This window comes from Tachyglossus aculeatus, chromosome 4, assembly GCF_015852505.1.
Source record: "Tachyglossus aculeatus isolate mTacAcu1 chromosome 4, mTacAcu1.pri, whole genome shotgun sequence".
In the NCBI taxonomy this organism is placed as follows: domain Eukaryota; kingdom Metazoa; phylum Chordata; class Mammalia; order Monotremata; family Tachyglossidae; genus Tachyglossus; species Tachyglossus aculeatus.
This window is the reverse complement of record NC_052069.1, coordinates 107,761,663-107,787,540: the sequence shown is the minus strand read 5'-3', so window position 1 is coordinate 107,787,540 and position 25,878 is coordinate 107,761,663. Positions and strand designations below refer to the sequence as shown.

The following is a 25,878-nucleotide window of genomic DNA, read 5'->3' as shown; positions in this document are numbered from 1 at the left end:
ATACGATTGAGTGAAGGAATGAGCAAGGCCGCCCCAACTAAGCCCACCCTGATTTATTACTCTATTTTATTTGTACGTATTCTATTTCATTTTGTTAATATGTTTTGTTCTGTTCTCTGTCTCCCCCTTCTAGACTGTGAGCCCTTTGTCGGGTAGGGACCGTCTCTCTATGTTGCCAACTTGTCCTTCCCAAGCGCTTAGTCCAGCGCTCTGCACCCAGTAGGCGCTCAATAAATACGATTGAATGAATGAACCCCGCCGCGGCCCATTGACATGCAAATCTCAGAGGCCTTTGAGAAACTGGGCCCAGCGGGATCCTTCCGCCTCCAACAAACTTTCAGCCAAACTTTCGGTCGAAAAGTAGTCCCCGGACTTGGGGGGCCGCCGCCCCGCCGGGAGACGCCGGGGCTCCCCGAAAACGGCCCCGGACTTCTGTCCTAAGTGAGGGGAGCCGATCAGTGTGGTTTTATCGCTTCGTTTGGGGGGCTGAGGGGAGGAAGGACGGGAGGGGGGCGCGGAGGGATCTGCGGGAGAGGGTGCGGCCCAGGAGTGGGGGTCCCGGGGCCGAAGCGCAGCATTGGAGTGTTGGCCGCCCTTGGTGCAGCAGGGTTGTGCCTCTTTGCAGCTCCGGGACCGGTTGGTGCATGGGCTTGGGCCCTCCCCAGGACCACACAGACAGACAAGGATATCTCCCGGGGCTTTTGGGTTTATTTTTGGTTTTTAAATTCTGCCTCCAGCCGGGATCTATGGTGCCCTGAGCGCTGGACGAGCCGGAGAGACGCGCCTCTCGGGGGAGCCGGGCAGAAGGCATGCAGCAGCTCCTGGTGACCGTCTTCTGCCTGTCACTGCTGCCAGACTTTGCACGAGGTAAGGGGAGGCCCCCTCCCATCCTCACCCGGGGGCATTTATTGGGCGCTTACTATTTCTATCTATCAATCAATCGTATTTATTGAGCGCGTACTGGGTGCAGAGCGCTGGACTAAGCGCTTGGGAAGTCCCAAGTTGGCAACATATAGAGACCCAACAGTGGGCTCACAGTCTAAAAGGGGGAGACAGCACAAAACCAAACATACTAACAAAATAAAATAAATAGAATAGATATGTACAAGTAAAATAAATAGAGTAATAAATATGTACAAACATATACAGGTGCTGTGGGGATGGGAAGGAGGTAAGATGGGGGGATGGAGAGGGGGACGAGGGGGAGAGGAAGGAAGGGGCTCAGTTTGGGAAGGCCTCCTGGTGGAGGTGAGCTCTCAGTAGGGCCTTGATGTGAGCCCACTGTTGGGTAAGGACTGTCTATGTTGCCTACTTGTACTTCCCAAGCGCTTAGTACAGTGCTCTGCACACAGTAAGCGCTCAATAAATACGATTGATTGATTGACTGTCTCTATATGTTGCCAACTTGTACTTCCCAGTAATAATAATAATAGTAGTGGCATTTATTAAGCGCTTACTATGTGCAAAGCACTGTTCTAAGCGCTGGGGAGATTACAAGGTGATCAGGTTGTCCCACCGGGGGCTCACAGACTTAATCCCCATTTAACAGATGAGGTAACTGAGGCCCAGGGAAGTTAAGTGACTTGCCCAAAGTCACACAGCTGACAATCGGCGGAGCCGGGATTTGAACCCATGAACTCTGACTCCAAAGCCCGGGGTCTTTCCATTAAGCCACGCTGCTTCTCTGTACAGTGCTCTGCACACAGTAAGCGCTCAATAAATACGATTGATTGATTGACTGTCTCTATATGTTGTCAACTTGTACTTCCCAAGCGCTTAGTCCAGTGCTTTGCACACAGTAAGCGCTCAATAAATACGAATGCATGAATTGAGCGCTTACTGTGTGCAGAGCACTGTACTCAGCGCTTGGGATGTACAAGTTGGCAACAGATAGAGACGGTCCCTACCCAACAGCGGGCTCACAGTCTGGAAGGGGGAGACAGACAACAAAACATATTAGCAAAATAAAATAAATAGAATAAATATGCACAAATAAAATAGAGTAATAAATATACAGGTGCTGTGGGGAGGGAAAGGAGGTAAGGCGGGGGGGATGGGGAGGAGGGGGAGATTATTGAGCGCATACTGTGCGCAGAGCACTGTACTAAGCGTTTGGGAAGTACAACTTGGCAACAGATAGAGACGGTCCCTACCCAGTAGCGGGCTCACAGTCTAGAAGGGGGAGACAGACAACAAAACAAAACATATTAACAAATAAAATAAATAGAATAAATATGTACAAATAAAATAGAGTGATAAATACTTACAAACATATATACAGGTGCTGTGGGGAGGGGGTGGAGGTAAGGCGGGGGGGATGGGGAGGGGGATGAGGAGAGGGAGAGAGCCCGGTCTTTGGAGTCAGAGGTCGTGGGTTCAAATCCGGGCTCCGCCAACTGTCAGCTGTGTGACTTTGGGCAAGCCGCTTCACTTCTCTGGGCCTCATCTGGAAAATGGGGGTTAAGATTGTGAGCCCCCCGTGGGACAACCTGATCACCTTGTAACCTCCCCAGCGCTTAGAACAGGGCTTTGCACATAGTAAACGCTTAATACATGCCATTATTATTATCGTTCGCATTTATTGAGCGCTTACTGTGTGCAGAGCACTGGACTAAGCGCTTGGGAAGTAGAAATAAGCAACAGAGACGGTCCCTACCCAACAAAGGGCCCGGGCCCGGGACTCAGTCCGAGCTTCGCAAAGAAACTTTCCCGGGGCTGCACTCCCTTTGCTCGCTCCAATAATAATAACAATGATTGTAGTTGTTAAGCGCTTACTATGTGCCTTAACACTGTACTAAGCGCTGGGTTGGATACAAGCAAATTGAGTGGGACACAGTCCCTGTCCCATGCGGAACTCAGACTCAATCCCCATTTTACAGATGAGATAACTGAGGCCTAGTGAAGTGAGCCCGTTCTAGACTGAGCCCGTTGTTGGGTAGGGACCGTCTTTATATGTTGCCGACTTGTACTTCTCAAGCGCTTAGCACAGCGCTCTGCACCGTAAGCGCTCAATAAATACGTTTGAATGAATGAAGTGACTTGCCCAAGGTCACACAGAGCCGGGATTAGAACCCATGACCTTCTGACTCCCAAGCCCGTGCTCGATTCATTCATTCAATCGTATTTATTGAGGGTTTACTCTGTGCAGAGCACTGTACTAAGCGCTCGAGTGACCTTGGGGAAGTCACTTCTCTGAGCCTCAGTTCCCTCATCTAGAAAATGAGGATTAAGACTGTGAGCCCCCCGTGGGACAACCTGATCACCTTGTAACCTCCCCAGCGTTTAGAACAGTGCTTTGCACATAGTAAGCGCTTAACAAATACCATTATTATTATTATCCAATACACCATGCTGCTTCTCCAGACTGAGCGCGTTTTGGGGAGGGATCGTCCCTCTTTATTGCTGTAGTGTACTTTCCCGAGCGCTTAGTCCAGTGTTCTGCACCCAGTAAGCGGTCGATAAATAGGATTGAATGAATGAAATGGACCCAAGGTGGGTAGAGGTGCGGGGTATAAAAGTGGAAGAAATCTGGGCTGCCAGGGTTCCTGGGAGAGGGTTGGATGGGACGGGGAAAAAAATCAATAAATTATGGATATTTAGTGAGCGCTTGTTGTGTGCAGAGCGTTGGGCCCGGCGACTTTCGGGGGGACTTTTGGTCGCCACCTCCGCTTAACCCTTTCCGGGAAAGCAGCCCCTGCCAGTTGGGAGGGTGGCATCCCCCGACCGGCCCCATGTTCCTCTCCGGGGAGCCGGTGCGTGGCGAGGAAAGCAGGGCGGCCTTCCCGGAGGAGAAGGAGGAAGGTGGGGTCTGCCAGGCCGGGCCCGGAGTGGATAATAAGGATGGCATTGGTTAAGCGGTTACTATGTGATGTGTAAAACCACTGTCCTAAGCGCTGGGGAGGTTACAGGGGGGATAAGGTTGTCCCACGGGGAGTTCGTAGTCTTCATCCCCATTTTACAGATGAGGTAACCGAGGCCCAGAGAAGTTCAGTGCCTTGCCCAAAGTCACACAGCTAACTGGCGGAGGCGGGATTTGAACCCATGACCTCTGACTCCCAAGCCCGGGCTCTTTCCACTGAGCCACGCTGCTACTCTAAAGGGTGGTTGGGTGGGAGGATTCATTCATTCATTCATTCATTTTGGCCCTGCTGAGAGCTCACCTCCTCCAGGAGGCCTTCCCAGACCGAGCCCCTTCCTTCCTCTCCCCCTCGTCCCCCTCTCCATCCCCCCATCTTACCTCCTTCCCTTCCCCACAGCACCTGTATATATGTATATATGGTTGTACATATTTATTACTCTATTTATTTTACTTGTACATATCTATCCTATTTATTTTATTTTGTTGGTATGTTTGGTTTTGTTCTCTGTCTCCCCCTTTTAGACTGTGAGCCCACTGTTGGGTAGGGACTGTCTCTATGTGTTGCCAATTTGTACTTCCCAAGCGCTTAGTACAGTGCTCTGCACATAGTAAGCGCTCAATAAATACGATTGATGATGATGATGATTCAGTTGTATTTATTGAGCGCTAATTGTGCAGAGCACTGCACTAAGCGCTTGGGAAAATGGGTGGGGTGGGGGGCGCGCTCCTCTCCGCCTGGTTTCTTCGAGCCAGGCCCGGAGGGCCTGCTTTTTTCGCCACCCGCCTGCTTTCTTTAACTTGAACTGGCGTCGTTTCCTGTTCTTGGGGTTTTTTTTGTGTTTTTTTTTTTTTAAATTTTCTTGCCTCCCTCCCCTCCTGTTGACTGTCGCAAGTTTGGGGGCGGATGTGAGCGGCGGGGTGTTTTGTGCCTCGGCACAGCCTTAACCTTTGGAAACAATCAAACGGAAACTCAGACTCAGCCGAGGCCGGGGATGGGGCTGCCTGTCCCCCCGGGGGGGTCGGGGGGGGGGTGTTCGGAGCGGGGGAAGCGCCCCTAGGGACCCTGACTGGGCAGGGGACTCCCCCCTCCCCTTTTAGAAAAGTTTGCCCGAGCATTGAGGAACGTTTCAGCTTCAGAGTCCGGCCCCAAGAGGGGCGGAAAAAAAACTCCAGGAAACTTTGCCGGTTACAGAAAAAGGCTTTTTTTGTCCATCAGCAGACGCTTTTCTTCTTTTTTCCCCCCTAGGGAGAGTAGAGGGCTTGGTGGTAAAGGGAGGTCCTGTTCATTCATTCGTATTGGGTGTAGAACATTCATTCATTCAATTGTATTTATTGAGCGCTTACTACTACTAATAATAGTGGTATTTGTTAAGCGCTTACTATGTGCCAAGCACTGTTCTAAGCGCTGGGGTAGATACAACATCAACAATAATAATGATGGCATTTAAGCGCCTACTTTATGCAAAGCACTGTTCTAAGCGCTGGGGAGGGTACAAGGTGATCAGGTTGTCCCACGGGGGGCTCAGTCTTAATCCCCATTTTCCAGATGAGGGAACTGAGGCCCAGAGAAGTGAAGTGACTTGCCCAAAGTCACACAGTTGACGGAGTCGGCATTTGAACCCGTGACCTCTGGCTCCAAAACCCGCGCTCTTTTCCACAGAGCCACGCTGCTTCTCTATAGGTAAATAGGTTGACCTACGTGGGGCTCACAGTCATCATGGCTCAGTGGAAAGAGTACGGGCTTGGGGGTCAGAGGTCATGGGTTCAAATGCGGCTAAGCCGCTTGTCAGCTGTGCGACTTTGGGCAAGTCACTTAACTTCCCTCACCTGGGGATTAAGACTGTGAGCCCCACGTGGGACAACCTGATCACCTTGTATCCTCCCTAGCAATTAGAACAGTGCTTGGCACATAATAAGCGCTTAACAAATGCCATCATTATTATTATTAATCCCCATTTTGCACTGTACTAAGCGCTTGGAAAAGTACAATGCGGCAATAAAGAGTGACAGTCCCGTGCCCACCACGGGCTCACAGTCCTAGAAAGTGCCCACTTGGGTCGCCGGGCAGGTCATTATCACCATCCCCCTCCCCTCCGACCCATCAGGGCTCCAAAATTCACAGCGGGGGAATCTTTGCAGGCACCCCGAAGCCTCCCACGCCAACTTGTTAAAAAAAAAAAAGAGAAAGAATGAGAAAAAGGAGTGAGCAGAGAGGCCTGGGTTCAGGAAGCTGCGTTTAGGCCTGCCTCCCTCCCTTCCCGAGTGCAGCCCCCAGCCCCCTAAAATGGGTAGTCATAGCTGGAGAGAGTCGTTGCCGCCTTCCGGGGCCGCGGACGCTTTTCGTGCAGCTCGTTTCTCTCCATTTGCATTACAGGGCCCGAGGTCAAGGCTGGAGGGGACGCCTGGGTTAATCTCCCCATGCCCCCTCCAGCCCCCCACCCCCTCCAAACAGGGAAAGGGAAGCACCTCCCTTGGCCTTGAAGGGAGAATCCTGACTGAACTTTTATCCTGCCGAGGCGCAGGTATTGGGTATCAAGAGTGGCAGGCCCGGGATTGAATCCTAGCCCTACGATCAATAATGCACCGAGGTGTCGTTAACGGGCCGCAGTGGGGAGCTCTGATTTCCCCCTGCTTTGTTGGATAGCAGGGGAAGCTCTGCTTGGCAGCTGTTGCTTTTTCCCACGCGCAAGGAGAGGAGGGTGCAGCCTCTTTGCTCTGCTGCTATTCAAACTCCCTCTTCAGGACTGTCTATACAGTCGCTTTACCATGCATGTTTGAACAGCCAGGCTATTCAGCCGTTTTCAGAGCCCTCTCTGTAGTCACAGGATAGGATGGGTGCCCCCCGACCCTTTTTCCCAATTGGAAAGTTTGTAGGCCTCTCTTGATGAAGAGGGGGAGGGAGCCGGAGGGGAGGAGGGAGAAAAGAAGAAGTTTGGGAAAAGTTTATCCCAAGCGTGTTGCCCAAAAGCGTTCCGTTTTTCCTGTCTTCCTGGCTATTGATTCAGTTGGTGGCTTCTACTCCTGGCCGGTTGGGTTGACCACGTGGGTTGTGTTGTGGCTTATGGTGGTTGTCCTCCTTTGTGGGAAACATCTCAGCACAAGTATCCCGGTCCCTTCCATTCTCAAATCAATCAATCAATTGTATTTGAGTGCTTACTGTGTGCAGAGCATTGTGCTAAGCGCTCGGGAGAGTATATTATCACAGTTGGTAGACATGTTCCCTGACCACAAGGAGCTTTAAAAGTCTCGAGGTGTCCAGGCTTCATACCTTCATTTCACTGGGAAGAAAGATAACCACTCTGTTCTGCAAACACAGCATTTCTGTGTAAGTGGCTTCTTTAATCAGTCATTTAAGACTTTCCACCACATGAAAAGTGACCATCCCATGGCATTCTCAATCACCTTATTGTGTAGGGGTCAACACGGAGGGGTGCCTGAAGATTTCAAAAGGTTAAGAAGTTTGATGCCATATTGTTAAACTCAGAAGTCTGACGACTGATGAACTTCTCTCTAGGTTTACGATGCTCGCAACCTACAGATGCCTGCCTAAACGGAGGGAAGTGTGAAGTTTACCCCAATGGAACTGAGGTTTGCATGTAAGTATTCAGCTGAGTTCAGTCTCCTTTCGCCACAAATCTGGCCTGGAACTGGACTTATGCTTTGTAGGCCCTAGCCTGAACCGTAGGTCATTGTCTTAACTTGGAGTTACCTCAGGAAGACGGGGGAAATACTGTGGCAACTTTTATTAGACAAACTGTGGCAGTTACTTAATTACAACCAATTATAACCCACCCAGAAATATTTGCTCAGTGTAGCAAGTTTCTGTCACTGCAAAAGTTTCAGGAAGAATTCCTGTCCATGTACCACACCGCATTGTATTTTTCCATTCTATAGGGGTATGCAAAACTAATCTTTTGAGACTTACCTATGAAGGAGTGGAAACTGAATGGCCCCATTTTGTAGAGAGGCATACTGAGGACCAGATTAGGATCAGAAGTAGAATTGGAATGCATGCCCGAGCCCAGACACATCTCCCAAGTAGAATTTGGCTCTAAAAAAAGCAATGTTTAATCCTGAACGTTTAACAAGGAAATAAGGGTCAACACGCTACAGGGATATGTTCTATGGAGTCTCTCTATCCTGTAGTCATGGCTCTGACACCTGTAGTTCAAGGGTAAGGTTCAGGAGTGAACCCTTTAGCAAAGGTTCATGGACTTGTTGAAGCTCGAAGCTCTCCCACCCCCCACTGAAGGTGAGGTAGGGGGAGAGTAAGGGAGAAGCTTATTAGACAGTCTATTAAGTAAAGAAACCCCAAATTCAGGTCAATTCTCCCCTTCCTTCCCCTGCTCCCATTATATTTCTTTTTGAAGGTCTAGTTGAGCAAGTTTTGTTTCCTAGTCACATTGCTCTTCACCTTGAGCTCATCCTTGATGTGAATAATGAGAATGCATTTGGCGGTTGGAAAAGAAAAAGCCAACTTGAGGGAGACTTCAAATTAAGAAGCATCCTTTCTGTTCTGCAACTTGGCGGCAATTTCATTCCAACTGTTGAATGACCAATTTCCTTGGCAACACAAGGCATCGTGCTTATGCGTCTGCCTCAGTCCAGTTTGACAATCTCCCTGTTCTGCTCCCCCCTACTCCTCCAAAAAAGGCGGGGGGAAAACTTCAAATTAATCAGGCACATGAGCAATTTAATAGACAAAAGGTAGGGTCTTTGTGAGCTGCTAATGAATGCACGCTACTTTTGGGGGCTTTTTTTTTTTTTCAGAAGCCTCACCGACGCTTGGTGCCCTAAATCTTGTTTTCTTTCTTTCAAAGACCGACAGCTGGGGTTCAGTCGAAATTCAGCAGCTATTGTTAAAGAGAGGCAGATTAATGCTGTGTGACTAATCATGTGTGGCTTCCCAGAATGCAGAACTCTTCCCCCTTACTCCCCACAAAGCTCGTGGTCCTTCTCCCCTCCTGATGTCCCACCTCCCTTCCAGCACACCCTCCTTTTCCACCACGTTTGCCCCTCCCACCCCTACTTTTCCTTGGGTCATTCTTCCTTTCCCCACCCCCACCCCCCAAAATCAAACCCCTTCCAATTTCCTTTGCATGTGAAGATGGTTGCGGAATTTAATTGGGATCTGATGGGTGCAAAATGCTCTCTAAAGGAGGAAGGGCATGCAGAGGACCCACCAGAGTTTCTAGGGAGTTTGGTCCAGCAACCTAGAAGGACTAGGTTGTGATTAAATGTTACCACTCTTTGGGGTCCCCCAGGAAGTGAGATGGACCTCAGGCAGAACTTGAGAGCCCCCGGCAGCCCCTATTCATATTTACTGGGATTTGGCTGTCATGAGCTGAAGTTTTCATGGGTCTGACTTGTCCTGTAGAAAATGCAGAAGTGGTGGGGAGGAAAGGGGGAGTCCTTCCATTTCAATCACATCGTTGGCATCGCAAGGCGTACAGATGTGCCAAAGTCAATATAGTAGGTCCTTGTGGCCAGAACTGCAAGTTTTCACGGTAGTAATGGGGATTTGTCGCAAGTGTACCCTTTTCCCATTCCTGGGACATAATTCGTCATTGCTGCACCTAATCCCTGGTCTTAAGGGGATGGGTACGATGCAGAAGGCATGACCTCGAGTTAGCCAAAGGTAGTAAGATTTAAAGGCCTCTCCCAGCCAAAGGTAGTAAGATTTAAAGGCCTCTCCCACCTCCTTTAATTCCTCACCGCCCCCCAGCTCATCCCCCAAGTATCTCTTTCTTAAGAGTTTTATCTCCAAGCCTCCAAGATGAAGCAGAATCAAGGGCGGAGATAGCAGAATTTGAAAATTGGCACCTCTCCGTGGTGCTTGAATAGAATACCATTTTTGGCAAAAGGCCATGTCTCAGTTTGGCCTGGCACTTAACATGGTTGGGCCATAAAGGCCCCATTGTACTTTCCCTACAAATCCAATTAGAAGACCAAGTGAAATAAATACCGTGCTAGAGGGAAGCTCCTCCTGCAGAGCAATGTCTTGACGTTTTGGGGTCCTCTGTTAGAGGGCAGTGAGAAAAGTGGGCTGGACTTAGGCACCGCCCAGACTTCATCAAGAAGTCTGACACTGGGTTATCAATTTGTTGAGGAAGGAAGGTTGTCTCTGTGATAGGATGAAGGTTTCCTCTTGTGTGGTGGGGAGGGGTGGGGGGGAAGGAAATGAAGAGGCTTGCTTTACTGACTGTCAGAACTGGTCAAATCTTATCTCAGGTGCCCCCTTGCCTGCAAGATTCCCACAGACCCAGAGCTCCAAGGAGAGAGTTGAGCATTGTTCATGGAGCTGAAGCTGTCCTTGCTAAGAAGCCGTGGGGCTGTAACTCTCCACTTGGAGAGGGCATTGAGAAATGACTTAGCCCTAGGAGCCTGGATCCCGGAGGCCTCCTGCTGAAGGAGGCATCTTGTGGAGGAGGGAGGGGTGGGATTCCATCTAACCTTAAACCCAATCCTTGGGACCCCTTGTCCTGTCTTAGAGCCACTGGGAGAAGTGACAAAAAACTAGCCGGGTTTTTGTAAACCGCCTCTGCTACTCCACGAGAGTGACATTTGTACTCTCCCAAGTGCTTAGTACAGTGCTCTGTACGTAGTGACTGCTCAATAAATACCATTGATTTGTTTGGAATTCATTCTATTCTTCCAATTCTTGTTAGAGAAGCAGCATGACCTAGTGAATAGAGCACAAGCCTGGAAGTCAGAAGGACCTGGGTTCTAATCCCAGAGCTGCTTCTTCTATGCTGCGTGACTGCGGGCAAGTCACTTAACGTCTCAGCCTCACTTAGCTCATCTGCCAAATGGGGATTATGACCATGAGCCCCAGGTGGGACAGGGGACTGTGTCCAACCTGATTTGCCTGGGTCTCACTGGTGCTTACTACGGTGCTCATCACATAGTAAGCGCTTGACAACTACCACAATTATATTGTGCTCTGCCAACTGCTCAGTATAGTGCTCTGCATACCATAAGTGCTCAATGAATATGATTGATTGTGTGTCTTGAAGAAATGGACCAGCATTTGAGTAGAACATTTTCAAAGGAGTGTTTCTGATCTGCAGGAAAGGTTCTAGTTAGACGGTGGCTCGAGTTGGGATCTCCCCAGAGGGAGGAGAGGTTTTGGAGCACCAGGGTGGGCCAATGGGAGTGGGTCCAGAGGGAACAGTGGACATGGCTGCTGAACTCCAGTCAGGGGTTGGGAGTAGTGACAGCAAACTGGGCTCTAGGAATTGTGTGAACATGTCTTCCTCCTGCACTCTTTTGCTTCCAAGACTTTTAAATCTGCTCTAAGTCCGAGAGAAACAAAATCTAGGCTTTTCTTTTTGGGGTGGGGTGTTATGGGATGAAAAATTAGGGAACTACTCTTCCATGGTGATGTGCCTAATCCTGAAAATTAGAGGGATTTTTGTTTTTGATGGATTACGAGAAGAACGCACTTCAAGAAGTTCTCCCCTCATGTTTAAATGGTAGCCGCTGCTGGGTGACTACAGAGGATGTTTTTTCATCTATGGAAAAGAATAGGTTAAGTCTAATCACTAGCTTCAGGTTTAGAGGGAAAAAAAATTAGTCCATTACAGGACTTCCTCTGTTTACGCAGTTCCACCGTCTTATAGTTAAAGGATGTTCGGGTTAGGAAAATATATGTTTAAAAATACAGAGCATAAAGTAGAGGGTATCTCCTATTTATTTAAACCTTGTTGGGGAGACGGAGAGATGTGGAGCAGACTGAGTGGGAAAAGATGTCTCAAGGGACTCTTAGCCCTGCAGTTGCCCCACTCTTTAGCTGAGTTTTTCCTTCTTGCTTTGCAGGGGGGATGTTTCTTTACAGTATGCATTCAGCTGAACTTAGGCCGACATTTTTCCATGAAAAAATAATGATATAAAAAAAGTCTCTGGGTTGGACAGGAAGAGGGTGGAGTTGGTTGAACAATACGCTAGAGGAAACCCTTAAAGAAATAGCCTAATCCCAGCTCCAGTAGCCATATAGTATGAAAGACCAGACTCTTCTCCCCAGAAGGCACCCAAATTTAAATTATGATGTTTGCAGAGGCTGGATCTAGATGAGGTAATGGCGGATGAGACTTTGGAGTCTGAGTCTCCTGGACTCCTTAACAAATGAGTTGACTGGAAGCGAGGGTCGCCATTTTGAGAAGTGCTTGTGATCTGAGTCATAGCTTGGGGTTTTTTTTTGGGTTTTTTTTGGTTTTTTTTTTTAAAGGATTGAGTGTGCCAAGGTTTGTATGCTAACTGGTTCCCTTCTCCCCCAGGAGAGTAGATCTGCCATTACATCTGGAGTCATGGAGGATGTAAATATGGCTTATTCCAAAAGGGGTCAAGACTGACTGAGAGCTTATTAGAACTAACCATGGGAGGGGGTGAGGGGTGTAAATTTCCTGGCATCAACCTTGGGATCTCTGCACCGTGGGCAGTGATCCTCTCCGCTGGCTCTTGCGGGAGGGGAGGGAGAGGACCTTTCCTGTCTCTTGTTTCTGTTCTATAAATAGTGAAAGGATGTGGCTTTTCAGAGTTGATTGAGAGTCTAGATTTCTTTCCTCAATAATGTAACAATAATAACTTTGTACTTTGACAGACTCTTTCATCTGAAGATCATAAAGCACTTTACAGACATTGACTTAATCGACTTCATAACACCCCCGCGGGGTGGTGGCCAGTAGCCTTCCCACTTTACGGGTGGGAAAACTGAGGCAAAGAGAGATGAATTGACTTGTCTCAGGGCATCCAACGAGCCTCCGGGAATGCCAAGGGCAGAACTCTTACCTTATAGGCCTTTTCTGGTCTCCCTAAATTACGGAGATGTGGGTTGCAAGAGAAGGTTATTGAGCTAGGCTTTTAAACACTCTCTTTTTCACTTTGAGCCTGCAAACCCATTGGTAGAAACAGGGGTAATTGTCTAAGCTCCTGCATTTGATTGTACGCTTCTTGAGGGGAAAGATCTTGTCTAGTATTTAAATTGTGTGCTCCCAAGTGCGTAGCCCAGTGCACTCCTCAGAGTAGATGCTCAATACAGTGGTGAGCATACACTACAATAATACCATTGGCACATTTTTAAGCAGGTAAAATTTCACAAATCCACAAACAAATTTCACAAACGAGCCTAAAAATCGTTGCAATCCTTTTCCCAGCCCACGATAGGGGAAGCCCGGGTTTATCGTCGAGTCCATCCGTGAGAAGGAGGTGAAATTTAAAAGCATAAACATATTTAAGTGAGCCCACTGTTGGGTAGGGACCGTCTCTATATGTTGCCAACTTGTACTTCCCAAGCGCTTAGTACAGTGCTCTGCACACAGCAAGCACTCAATAAATACGATTGAATGAATGAGTGAAATGAATTTAACTAGCCATTGGAGAGCAGTTAATGAGGGTTGATGTACTTTTGATCATTATGATGTGTTCCCACAACTGAGCCGTGTATCAGGTGTAGCTGGTTTTCTTTCCCAGACAGTGACTGTATCAGGACTGGGAGGAAGAGACTTGGGCCGGGGGACTTTTGACAGATTGTTTCTTCAAGTTGACTTTTTTCATTTGAAAGAGTTCTTTCAGTTTTAAAGGGATCTTGTCAATCGATCGATTTTATTTATTGAGCACTTTCTGTGTGCCGAGTGAGCACTGTACTTAGTGCTCGTCTCTATCTTCTCATGACCCAGCCCTTTCTTCTGTAGTTTTGCACTGTTTCTTGTGTGCTCTTGATTAGCCTAAGATGGAGCTGTGTCTTCCCAATGGCCCTTGCCTTCTGGAAGTTTCCTCTCCCCTCCCCATAGTTGTGGCTTTTCAAATCTGCTTCAGATTTTTCAGGCGAGGTGTAGTTATTCTCCTGAGAGATCCCGACCAATCAGTCTCTGGAAAGAGAAAGCTGGGACCCTAGAACTGTGTGACCATACTAGTGGTGGTCCTGGGCAGTCTCCCTTCACCTGTAGAGAGACCATTGACTCACCCAAGCCTTGACTTGTGCCTTGTTGGGTGATTCAGGCTGAGCTACGCGGCTGGAGAATGCTGTGGTGCTGGTTCTCCCATCGGGAAGCTCATTTAAGTTTGGTTGGTCAGGGAGAAATGGGGATGTTCTCACCAGGTGTTCCTCAGGGCTTTCCAGAGTCCTGCCCCGCTCAGGAAGGCAGTGGCTCACTGAAAGCGATACATGATTTATGGGACGACTGACGTAGATGTTAGCTCTCAGGGCGTCCAGTGGGGAGCGGGGTGTTCTTGAGCAACGGTACCTAATCATCATCAATCGTATTTATTGAGCGCTTACTGTGTGCAGAGCACTGGACTAAGCGCTTGGGAAGTACAAATTGGCAACATATAGAGTCAGTCCCTGCCCAACAGTGGGCTCACAGTCTAATCGAACACTTTGGGCAAGTCACTTAACTCCTCTGGGCCTCAATTACCTCATCTGTAAAAGGGGGATTAAGAATGTGAGCCATACGTGGTATAACATGATAACCTTGTATCTATCCCAGCGCTTAGAACAGTGCTCGACATAGTAAGCGCTTAACAAATACCATTATTATTATTATTATTATGAATGCAGATAGAGAAATGGCAGGACCACGGTATCTATTCAGTCAGGAAAACCAACCTCCCTCCCTCAGCCCTTCCGTGGGTGGTGCCCGTGGAGATGGTTGGTTTCAGAAGGGGCAGTTCGAGATGGGTTATGGGATGTTTCTGAAGGTCTAAATGGGAAGAAGTTCTAGAGGTGCTTTTGCTCTCAGCCTTTGTGAGCTATCTGCTAGTGGGCCCCCTCTGTAACTTCTATCATTTAGGTGTAAATATTTTTGGGTTTGTTGGCTCCCATAGAGCCTTAGCTCTTTGTAAGCTCTTTTCAGGCAGAGAATGTGAATGTGTCTATTGTTGTATCAGAGCTTAGTGCAGTGCTCTGAACACATTAAGCACTCAATAAATACGATTGAGTGAATGAATAAATGTAAGTGCCTTGTGGGCAGGGAATGCATCACTTTTGTTATTCTATTCTTCCCAAGTAAAGTGCACCTCACCAAGTGGATGCTGCTGTTATGTTTGCACTTGGTTGAGCATTCAGATTCAGTCAGTCTTCTTCCCTGGGTTCTCAGGTTTCCTGGAGGAAAGTGGTGTGCTCCTCCCAGAGACTAGGAGGATCAGAGTTCTTCCAGTCCGGGAAATTACTGATTCAGTGCAACTCCCACATTCTGCTGCCTCTTTTCCTCTTCTGAGGCCTTTTGCACCCCCTAATCCTATGCAGTCTTTTCTCATTTGGGTGTTCTCCCTCACCTGGTGGGTGGTGCCCTTCAGTGCATTACAAAAGGCAGTGGAGATGCCAAAGGGCTTTGAACTTCCTCAGTCCAAAAGATCCTGGCTAGATTTATGGGATGACAGTAAAAGATAGGTCTGATGCTGTCTCTGTTGTGGAGTTTCACCATGGAGAGTTACTCCTTCCTTTCCTCTGCTTCTCTGGAAGGGCAAAGCCAGCAAAATTCTCATACTAAGTCCCAGGGGAGCTAAGGGTCCGCAGGGGAGCATTTTAGGTGCCCTGAATCGCACCATGCTGTGGGGAGACACAAATGCTGAGATATGTTAATGTCAGAGAAACGACTATCCCTGGACCATTCCTTAAAACCGAGAGGGAAGTTGGTCATCACCGAGTGCCCTCTGACAGAGTGACCTGCGGTCTGTGGGAAGACCGTATCTTGGGAACTGCCCTCTCTAGCCCTACATGGTATTTTCATCACTTGAGAAGCAATGAGGCCTAGTGAAAAGAACATGGAGCCTGGGAGTCAGAGGATCCAGGTTCTTATCCCAGACCTACCACTTGTCTGCCATGTGACCTCGGGCAAGTCAATTAACTAATGTGCCTTAGCTACCTCATCTGAAAAATGGGGATTAAGATGTGGGACATGGACTATGTCCAATCTTATTAGCTTGTGTCTACCTCAGTGCCTAGAACAGTGCTTGGCACGTAGTAAGCGCTTAAGAAATACTATTATTATTAGTAGTAGTAGTAGTAACAGAACTGATTTATATTCCCTCTTGAGATAGACTTGTAATTTGTGTGTGTATGCACCACTGCAGGATTGTATTTTCTTTTCATCAGAAGCCAAGGCGAGGGTGTTATGTTGATAATGTTTTCATTGTCATTGACAACGGGTGAAACCAGAAAGCAGCTTCAGCATCAAATGTAGTAAGGCAAGTTGAACGTGGTAGTTAAACCATTAGCCTGCCTATGGGAGTTAATAGCTTGCTCTAGTTTTTATCCTCTCTTGTTGAGGCCTGGGGCTGTCTGGAGTTAATATTAGGAAAGTTAGTTAAACAGTGAGCAACAGGCCCTCGTTAAGGGAGTTGGGACTCTCCATCATGGGAGAGCTGAGTTTAATAGGCAAACTTTCATGCTTGATCAAGTTGGAGAGAAAATTCTTTGCACATCAATCAATTTCTCCTTAGCAAGTTTTCCCTGGCTCCCTCTTCAAATCAGTGGTTTATTTTAAGTCTTATTTACCCTCAAGAGGGGATATTGAAGTGTATCACCATCCTGTGTTCGCCAGCTGCAGTATGTTACAGTTAAATAACCGTCTGACTCCAGAATGTAAACAAACAGTGGAAGGAGAAGCATTTTGTCTTATGGGGCCAGACCACTGCTAAGACAGTATTGAAAGGGCGGCATCATTGTGAGATGAAGAGGGCATCATTGAGTGGACATTACCCTGGAAATAATCTTTGGAAAGATTACTTTAAAAATATGAAGCCTAAGAGACAGTGACTGTAAAGTTTTCTCATCACCCGCTCCCTCCTCCCCTCCACCCACATAGAATCACAAAACAAACAACCAACAAAAATCCCTTCAAATCATCCATTTTGCTTTTGGTTTTTAATGAGCGGAACCAGTCATCTTACCAGCAGACTGGAATTTTCTGATAGACTTTTTAGTGGACAACGTTCTGGAAGAGTAGCTCCAGCTTCTTTCATTGTGCGGAGGGGCTGGCAAGGTGATCTAATGATTGGGCAGTTGGGTGAATCTTGGGAAAATTAAGGGGAAGAATATATACACCGAATCATTCTTTATGTCCTGATTGCATTTCACCCTGCAGATCCTTCTGGTCAATCAGTGGTATTTATTGAGCACTTACTGTGCTAAGCACTTGGGGGAGTAGAGTATAACAGAGTTCCTAGTCATATTCCCTCCACCCTGTCTAAAGAGTGCAGGACAAACTTCGCTCCCAGATCTGTTGGCTGCTGATACCCCAGCTGGTTTCAGCGGAGGCCTTTCATCTTGTGGGGTGTTCCTGGTGGGATGGGAGTTCCATGCCCAGAAGAGACACGATAATCACCAAACTTTCCCCGTCCCGTATAATCTTAGAGGCGCCAGAATTATCAGCGAGACCTGCGATTGTATTGGAGGGCCGGCCGGGTGGTGCTCCCCAGACAGGGATGACCACTGAGTCGCTGATCAACTGCCTGGCAGGCAGCAGGATGGCACTTGTCAAAACCACCCAAGGGAAAGCCCAAGGGGGTAAATAACAAAAGGCCACTGTCATTGCGGGGCTGGGGCGCTGGGCTGGGTTGCCCAACCGGCTCTGAGCCTTCTCAGCGGATACACTCTGGGAGGGAATTCCTGCTTCCTGTACTTTTGGTTAGCACCTTGGAAGCTCAGAAAAGTCACCACTGTGGAATTCCCTTTCAGCTCAGCTACACCAGGTTGGACTTTCTATTGAGCAGTTGTATTTTTCCAAACAGGTGGCTGTTTCATGCTGGACAGAATGTGTAAATAATAATAATAAGTACCATTATTATTATTATCATTATTATTATTATAATGGTACTTGTAAGCACTTAACGTGCTGAGAACTCTTCTAAGAGCTGGGGTACATACAGGTTAATTAGGTTGAACAAAGTTCCTGTCCCACATGGGGCTCACAGTCCAAGACTGTAAGCCTGTCTCTAGACTGTAAGATCCTTGTGTCTATTTATTGTTATATTGTGCTCTCCCAAGCGCTTAGTACAGTACTCTGCACACAGTAAGTGCTCAATAAATATGATCAAGTGAGTGAATGAATAAGTAGGAGGGAGTGGGATGTACAGATTGGGTAACTGAGGCACAAAGACATTAAATTACATGCCCAAGGTCACACAGTGGATATGTGGCAGAGCTGGGATTGAACCCAGGTCTTCTGACACCCAGGCCTGTGCTCTTTCCACTAGGTCACGTTGTTTCTTCGGTGGGTGGGGAGATATATGTGTGTGTGTGTGTGTGTGTGTGCGGGCCTGCCTGCCTGTCTTTGTAAAAGTTACCCTCCAGGAGCCTGGGTGGTTGTGAAGTAGACTCACACCTACAAATTTGTGCCCGCCCACGGAAAGAATATTGTGGTAATGGAGACCATGTGGGTAGAACCCAGAATCACCCAGCCAGAGGGAAGTTTCCCCTTTCCCCTTACAATCGTTGTCTGGCTCCTGTGGCTTGGGTGTCCTCTGGCTGTCTGAACATTCAGCAGAGAAAGCCATTAGCTTGCTTGGATAGAGAGAAAAGGGACCGATGACAGTTGCTGGATGGGGGATGACCCTAGGAAGAGCTGACCCCAATGGGGCTCTCCCCGGCCCCTGGGCGGCTATTAAAATGTTAGACACAGGCCGCAGAGTCAAAAGGCAGGGATGACAGACGGTCCTTTTCAGGATGCCTGCTGTTCTCAATAAAAGGCAGGTTTCTAAGGAACAGTGTGGAAGAATGTGGGAGAGCAGGCGGAGGGCAGAGCCCCTCGCATTGTGTCCATGCCTAGTCAATAAGGCTTTGGTTTGCCACAGGGATTTCTGCAGACGGAAGGTGTAGAATGTGGAGTCTTTCACCCGCACTCGTGGTTTCCTTGGTTAAGTTTAGCAGAAGTCCCGGGAAAGGAGGGAGGGGGAAAAAAAAGATCTGTCTTTTCCTGGGAAGGTTGAAAGATTTTTTTCCCCCTCCTTTCTGTTTCTCACTCCTTTTTTTCCCCCTAAACAACCTTAACCCTCATGGCTTTCACTTCCCTCGTTGAAGGTAAAATTCTTTCTTATGTTGTTTCCACCTGGGTCCCAGACTTTTTTGGAAAAACATTCCTCCTCAGTGAAATGGGTGATTCCTCTTCCATGACAGAGTCAAATGTAACTGTTCAAATTGGTGTCGCCTTGTCTTCTCCTCTTGCCCCTCTCCACCCTCTATCCTCACGTTTTTGTATTTGTCAGAGCTTGGCAGGATATAAGACCTCATTGTCTTTCCCCTGGGACTGTTCCATCTCAGGAGATGAGGTTATGAAATGGATTGCAAAAAACTGGGGTGGGGTGACAGGCTGGAAACACAAGGGCCGGGCGGTACCCAATGCTTATTCATCTTCTGGATTACTTTCTCAAGATCCACTTCGGATCTTAAAACGGTCCTGAAAGGAAATGACACTGTGAGAGTCCCCACTCAGTCATACATTACTGGGTCTGTGCCCTCTGTGCCCTTCCCCATCACGTACCCACCGGGTCCCTAGATCCTCTTTTCAGAATCCTGCGTGGGTGACACCTGGTAAGCAGGCCGAGAGACAGGTATGCTTGTGTCTGATATGTCCGTGCCCCTCGTCTGGTCAACTCAGGCACCTAGGGCAAACCCTGTGACCATGGGGTAGTTGCTTATGGGTGTGAAGCCCATGACTGCCCCCCTCCTCCTGCCCCCCAAATCAGGGCACTCGGACAGCTCCTCATGTGGTGCCAGATCCAGCTGAATTTGACCAGAAGGAGAAGCAAGCCTTTTCTTTTCCTTCTTTACCTTAATGGTATTTGTTAAGGCTTACTTTGTGCCAGGCACTGTACTAAACGCTGGAGTAGATACAAGCTCATCAGGTTAGACACAGTCCATGTTCCACATGGGGCTCCCGTTCGTAACCCCCATTTTACCCGTGAGGTAACTGAAGCACAGTGAAGTTAAGTGACTTGCTTTGGACTGGCTTTGGGTCCGTAACATTTTGACCGAAGCTGGGCCTCCCTGTTTGGATCTTAAGTGTAAATTACTTTAGTCAGTTGCCCACATCTATTCAGCGCTCTCTGGTGAAGTGAAATTTCTCGGCTTCCCTGAAGTGAGCTCAGGCCTTCTCCTGCCAGGAGATCTCTTTGCTGGACACTGTTTTTAGGGAATGTGGTTATAGTTTTGGCCCTGCTGTTGCCCGAGTCCGCCAGAATTATTTTACTCCAGAGAGATGCGTTGGCTGCAGAATCTCAGATTAATTAATTTAATCTTGGATTAAACCTAGCCAGGAATCCCTCTCTCTGTTCCTAGTCTTCTGTTAGCAGGACTGACTCTAGGGCAGTGTAAATAAAGCCGCAACAGGCCTGCAGAGGAGAGTCCCTGCCTGCTGTTGGAAACTGATGCAGGAAATCAGCCCAGAAGTGGGGGTTCTGAAAGTCCCTGCTAGTTAAGGGGCGGGAAATTCAAGGTTGATTCATTTCTGTTTTCAATTGCAAATGAATATCTCCTCACTCAGCTAGTGTATTTGTTAGAAGGTTTCAGCTGACTCACTTCATCCCCTTTTGGGTAAGAGGAGCCCACTAGAGAGGGGGAGGTCATAGGTTAGTCAGTAGCAAGGGCCTGGAGTATATTCCTTGTTCTGTCCTTGGGTTCCTGGGTGACCGCTTAGTACGAGCACTTAGTACAGTGCTCTGCACACAGTAAGCGCTCAATAAATACGATTGAATGAATGAATGACCTTTGGAAAGTTGCTCAACTTCTGGGCCTTGGTTTCCCTTTGATTTTAGAAGAGGAAGAATATTTAACACCTTTGAACACCTGGAGCTACTCGGAGGATAGAATTCTGAATTCATAGATTGTTTTCCTTATGGCAGAAAGCATGATTTCAGCACTAAAGTAGTCTTCAGGGCAATGCTGCCTGTTTAGAAATATGGACAAAAGTGAATTTCCCTCTTGGTTATCTCCTTTCTTGCATTAAATTCTTCCTGATGAAGCTGGGCACATTTAAAATGATCATACTGGCACTTCAGGTTAAGAAAAAGATGGTTCACTTATACCTATTTGTTGTGGGCAAGGAATGTCTGCCAACTCTGTTGTATTTGTTGTGCTCTCCCAAGAACCTCGTACAATGCTCTGCACATGCTAAGCACTCAATAAATAACATTTATTGATTGATCTCTCACCCTTGGCTATGATCTGGTCCTTGGCTCTTTGACCTGTGATAAGTTGTGTTGGGTGGGATGGGACTGGAATATTTTAAAAGGCAATTTGGTGCCAAGATTTGGTACCAGTCCTGCCCAACCAGGCTTTTCTTTTGGTTTTGACTATTGGGCTGGAGGAATGTGGGGGGAGAGTTGTGCCCCGCAAAGGTGGAAGAATAAGAAGAGCAGTGGGAGTGAGAAGGAGAGAACAGCAATCTCTTCCACTGACACTTAAACTCTTCAGGCTCTGTTGCTGATAAAAGCAAATCCCTGCACTTGTCTTCATAATTGGCGTTATCAGACAGTCCTGGTATGCAAAACCCTGAAGGGAAGACAGAAAAAGCAGCTTTGCGGTGCGTTTCGGTCTTGTAGAAAGGCCGGGCCAGTGATCCTGGGGTCACAAGCCAGCCTAGGGGCCAGCTAAGTTGAGACCACAATTGCCTGTTGGGGAACCCCTCTCCCACCCATTAGTGGTGTGCTGGGAATAGCTTTCCCTCCATCCTAACCTAAAGGGGCATCTCGGGTTGGAGAGGGAGAGCGGTGGGGCTGGTGGCGTGTTCCACCTGGATGCCTTGCTGCTGCCACCTGGCTTGAAGCCCCTGGGGGTGGGTAATAGTTTCAGTTCAGTCTCTGTCCCCTTGCCCTGCCTCTGGGGTTATCAGTCCTCGTTTAGTTTCTTTCCAGCCTCTTGCCATTTTGGACTGAGAAAGATGAAACAGTACAGGGCAGACTAATGCGTTTCACCTCCACCAGGCACACAGCTTTTCATTGACCCTCTTCCCATAGGCCCTTTTCCCAGCCCTCCCTACCCACCAAATCTCCACCCCAACCCCTTACTGCTAGGGTTCTCTATTTCTGCAGCCCTGGGAACCTGGAGGGAATTACCACCAAGTGTTCTGCTGTTCAGTAACGGCCGCAGATGCCAGAAACCACAATGCAAGACTGCAGGTGAAGTTTCAAAGTAATATTATCCCCAACCTACTGGGCTGTCCTTGTAATTAGGAGGGTGTTTGGCTGTACAGAAGAGAGATCAGGTTGAACAGAAGCCTTGTGGTTTGAAGAAGCAGGTGTTGGGGTGGCAGGGGGTGGGGGAGAAATCACTGTCTTACATCTTTAGAGTACTCTTCTTGCTAATCCTCACAACTTTTCATTAAAAAAAAATCCAATCCCAAAACACTAGGGCACTGGTAACAGTGAGTTCTCATGCCCAAATGCACCCCGCTCCATTGATCTAAAGGCAAAATGAGAGACAATGTAAGATTAAAAGGACTAGGCTTTCAACCATAAAAGTGCCACACCTCCCTCTCCCCTGGCCCTTGTTTACTGTTGGGGTGCTTTAACTGATCGGTTGGGCAGCTGTGGACAAAGGCTTGTAGGGAATTTTACAGCAGGTCCTAAGACAGAGTATTGACTGCAGTGAAACATAGATCTTAATTTAGTTTTGGTGGCCTAAGCCGCCTGAGGGGTGATTGAAAGGTTAAAAGGTACCAACTGACTTGCTGCATCTTATCATTTTTCCTCCCCATCCCCATGCTCCACTGCTCTGCTACCCCCTCTGGAAACACCAGCCTAAGGGGGTATACTCTAACAGCATTTATGTTCATATTAAGTATTATACTCTTTCTCCCCCCCGCCCCCCAAGACTGTAAGCTCATTATGGTGGACAGGTAACATCTACAAACTCTGTTGTATTGTACTCTCTCAATTTCTGATTGAAAGGGGAACCTTTCCTGGACCTGGACACCCCCCGACCCCTAACCTCTGAAGCTGACGTTCACTTTCCCTGTAGGCCACTGTGGCCTGTTCAGATATGATGGCCAAAATAGAACTGGCCCGGGTGACAGGCAGCCACATCTTTAAAAGATTCTGATCTCTGGCCAGAATTTCCCTCATGATGCGTCCATCTCCTACTCAACATAGCCCCCCCTACACTAGTGATCCTTCCCAAAATAGCATTTTCAGGGCCCTAAAATTGGGAGAGATTCCTTGGGATTACCTAGCTCACAAACCCTCAGGTCTGTTACTTCCTTCAAGATCTGCTGTCTCCCTGAACTAGTTCTCTGACTCTTTCTTTTGTGAGGCCTCAGCCTCTTTGGCAGGAGTGGTGTAGGGATTCCAGGTGCTGGGGGCTCAGTGGACACACAGATTCTCTGGTCAAAGACCTAGGGAGAAATCTGCACCCGGATGCATCATGGCAGTTCCCTAGCGACCAATCAGTCCATCAGTGGTGCAGAGCACTGTACTAAACACTTAGGAGAGTACAGTTCGAGTTGGTAGACATGTCCCCTGCCCACAAGGAGTTTACAGTCTAGGCATTAAACCATCCTAGCTGCCCATCATTCCCAACTCATCCCTAGTATGAAAAGGCTTGCAGGAGGAACTGAGAAGAGACCCTGAAGAGTCACACGCAATGCCTACCCAATTTGTCTGAAGCCAAGCCTAGAGGATCCTTCATTAGGGGAAGATCAAAGAGTTGGCTCTAGGAGAAATGAGGAGAGAGACACAGTAACTGTGTGACCCAAAGGAGAAGGGGGATTAGTGAGGTCCAGAAAGTGCCAGAAGTTTGGGGATCCCAGGAAGAGATGTAAGAACCAGAATCTCTTTGCTGAAGAAAGGTGTTTGGGTTGCTGGAGAAAAGAGATTTGATTTTACCTTTATCAATCGATCAACCAGTCATTTATTGAGTGTTTACTGTGTGCAGAGCAGTGTACTAAGCTCTTGGGAGAGTACAATATAATAGAGTTGGTAGACGCATTTAGAAAACAGGCAGCAGCAACAGCAGGAATCCTGTGCCAGAGAACTGCTCTGATTGCATGCCTTCAAGTCATTATGCTCATCTTTAAGTCATTCCATTCCGCTCCTCTTTAAGTGCTTCATAAAATGCCACCGGGGATGGGAGGAAAATAGGGTGCAGTTGGGGTAGTTATAGCTGCAGCGGATTCTGAAGTGCTCCAGGGAAGGCAGGACTGGGGGAAAGTGTGTCAAGACGGAACTCCGTACCTCCTCCCTCCCACTCAGGTCTTGGAGTCTAGCTGTGATTCCCGCCCAGCTGTTCCAGGGAAGAGGGGGAAGCGGCCAGCATTTCAGTGGCAGGGTCGAGGAACAGCTGCCCATCAAAAGACATCATCTAGGCCCAGTCAAAAGTCAGTGGTTCCAGGACATGTGACAGTGGGTTAACTCACATCAGAAAGGGATTTCCCCCCTCCGAGGGGTAATGGAGAGGGCAAGAAGGCACGTATCCCATGGTTCCAGCAAGCATCCCATTTTTCGTGCCCAGGAATAGGGAGCAGGATGGGACCACTAATTTGTTTGACCATGTAATGGCATCGCTGATGGTCTCGAGACCTGTTCTCCAGCAACATCCTCCACGATCAATAAAATAAGACGTCTCTTCGTTTGGTGACTTGAATTCTTTGTAGGGCAAGCCTGGGGTCAGAGGAACTTACCCAGGGAGAAAGGTGAGTGATCCCTTCTGCTGCCAAGGGGTCCAAGCAGGTAAACGCCTGGTGAAGATTTAGCATGGGCCTGAAAGACCCAGAATTTGTCTCTGGTAATTGGAACGCCGCTTTGTTCACCCCTTTTTCTCGAGGGTTTGATTTGGGCCAAGAGTGCGGGGCAGAGCTATGGTGCGGGTTATCTCCTTGCCCGCAGGGACTCCAGCAACTTCTGACCCAGCCCAGCATTTCATAAAAGTGGTAAGGGCGCAGCTGGAGAGCAGGCTGAGCCAGAAGTCACAGTGTTCTGGGCGGGTGGGCCACCTTGTGTCTGAGCAGCAGAGCTGGGAGCGGACCAACCTGCCAACACCTGGAAATGCTTCCAAGACTGTTCCCCGGGCCAGGGAAACCAGAGGCCCTGCTAATTAATTTAGAAAGCGGGGGGTGAGGGGGGTCGGAGGTTGGCAAGGGCTAATTAAAGCCATGACCCCTTTCTTCCAAGTGCTTTTTCCCACGGGTGCCAGCGTGGTGGGGACGTTTTGGAACAGAAGGGTAAGGGAGAGGTCACCGGCGGTGCCCGATGCGCGTAAATCTAATCCTGACATTGGGGATTTTTTTTCATTTTCTCAGGAATTTCCCCCCGATTCTCCTGAAACAGGGTTTGCCCCTGCTCAGCAGCTCCGCCTCCACCCCTCATCTCACTGCTCAGCCAGCGCTCCCAGTGATGTCTGATCTGACCCAAGTACCTTGGGTCCAGGGGAGGCTCTGGGGATTTACATGAGCAGGAGATAAAGGAGCCCTGTGAGGGTGGGATTTTCCTGGCTGGTCCTACCTTCTTCCTCAGACATGGACCCTGAGACCGTGGCATCCTAGTCCAGCCCCTGTGGGTGCCACAATTCAGAATGGTGTTCTCCAAAGACTCCTTGAGCCCCAACCTTGACATCATACCCCCCTTGCTTGTCTCTAAATGGAGAAAGGGACACAAGGACCTGGAGGGCATCTGAACCTAGCCAGCTTCTGTCTCAACCTAACCAACGAGCTCTTGTTCTGCAGCCTCAGGCAAACCTCTGGCAGAAGCTATTTCATCTGAAATAAGGCTCTATGGATGGGTCAAAAATGGCTCCCTTCGCTATTAGCGGCTTCCCTCCTAGCCCACATTGTGGTTCTAAGACTAACCAAGGGTCCAGAGGAGATCAATTCAGCCCAGTGGGCTGCCCTATAAGCAGAGCAATTGCTTAGAGAAGCAGTGTGGCCTAGTGGTTAATGGACAGGCTTGGGGGGGCGGGGGGCAGAAGGACCTGTGTTCTAATCCTTACTCTTCCACTTGTCTGCTATGGTACCCTGGGCAAGTCCCTTCACCTCTCTGTTCCCGCATCTGTAAAATGGGGATCAAGACTGAGCCCCATGTGGGACATAGACTGT

General features: G+C 48.4%; 1 protein-coding gene across 1 annotated transcript in view; it reads left to right on the top strand.

Annotated features, from left to right (window-relative positions):
* The first annotated feature begins 688 nt into the window (after positions 1-688).
* Positions 689-25,878, top strand: part of NOTCH1 (notch receptor 1) — a 68,869-nt gene continuing 43,679 nt past the window's right edge. The window contains exons 1-2 of the mRNA XM_038745877.1: positions 689-867; positions 7,374-7,455. Of these exons, the coding sequence (XP_038601805.1) occupies positions 810-867; positions 7,374-7,455 (140 nt within the window). The 5' untranslated portion in view covers positions 689-809. The remainder of the gene's footprint in view (positions 868-7,373; positions 7,456-25,878) is intronic.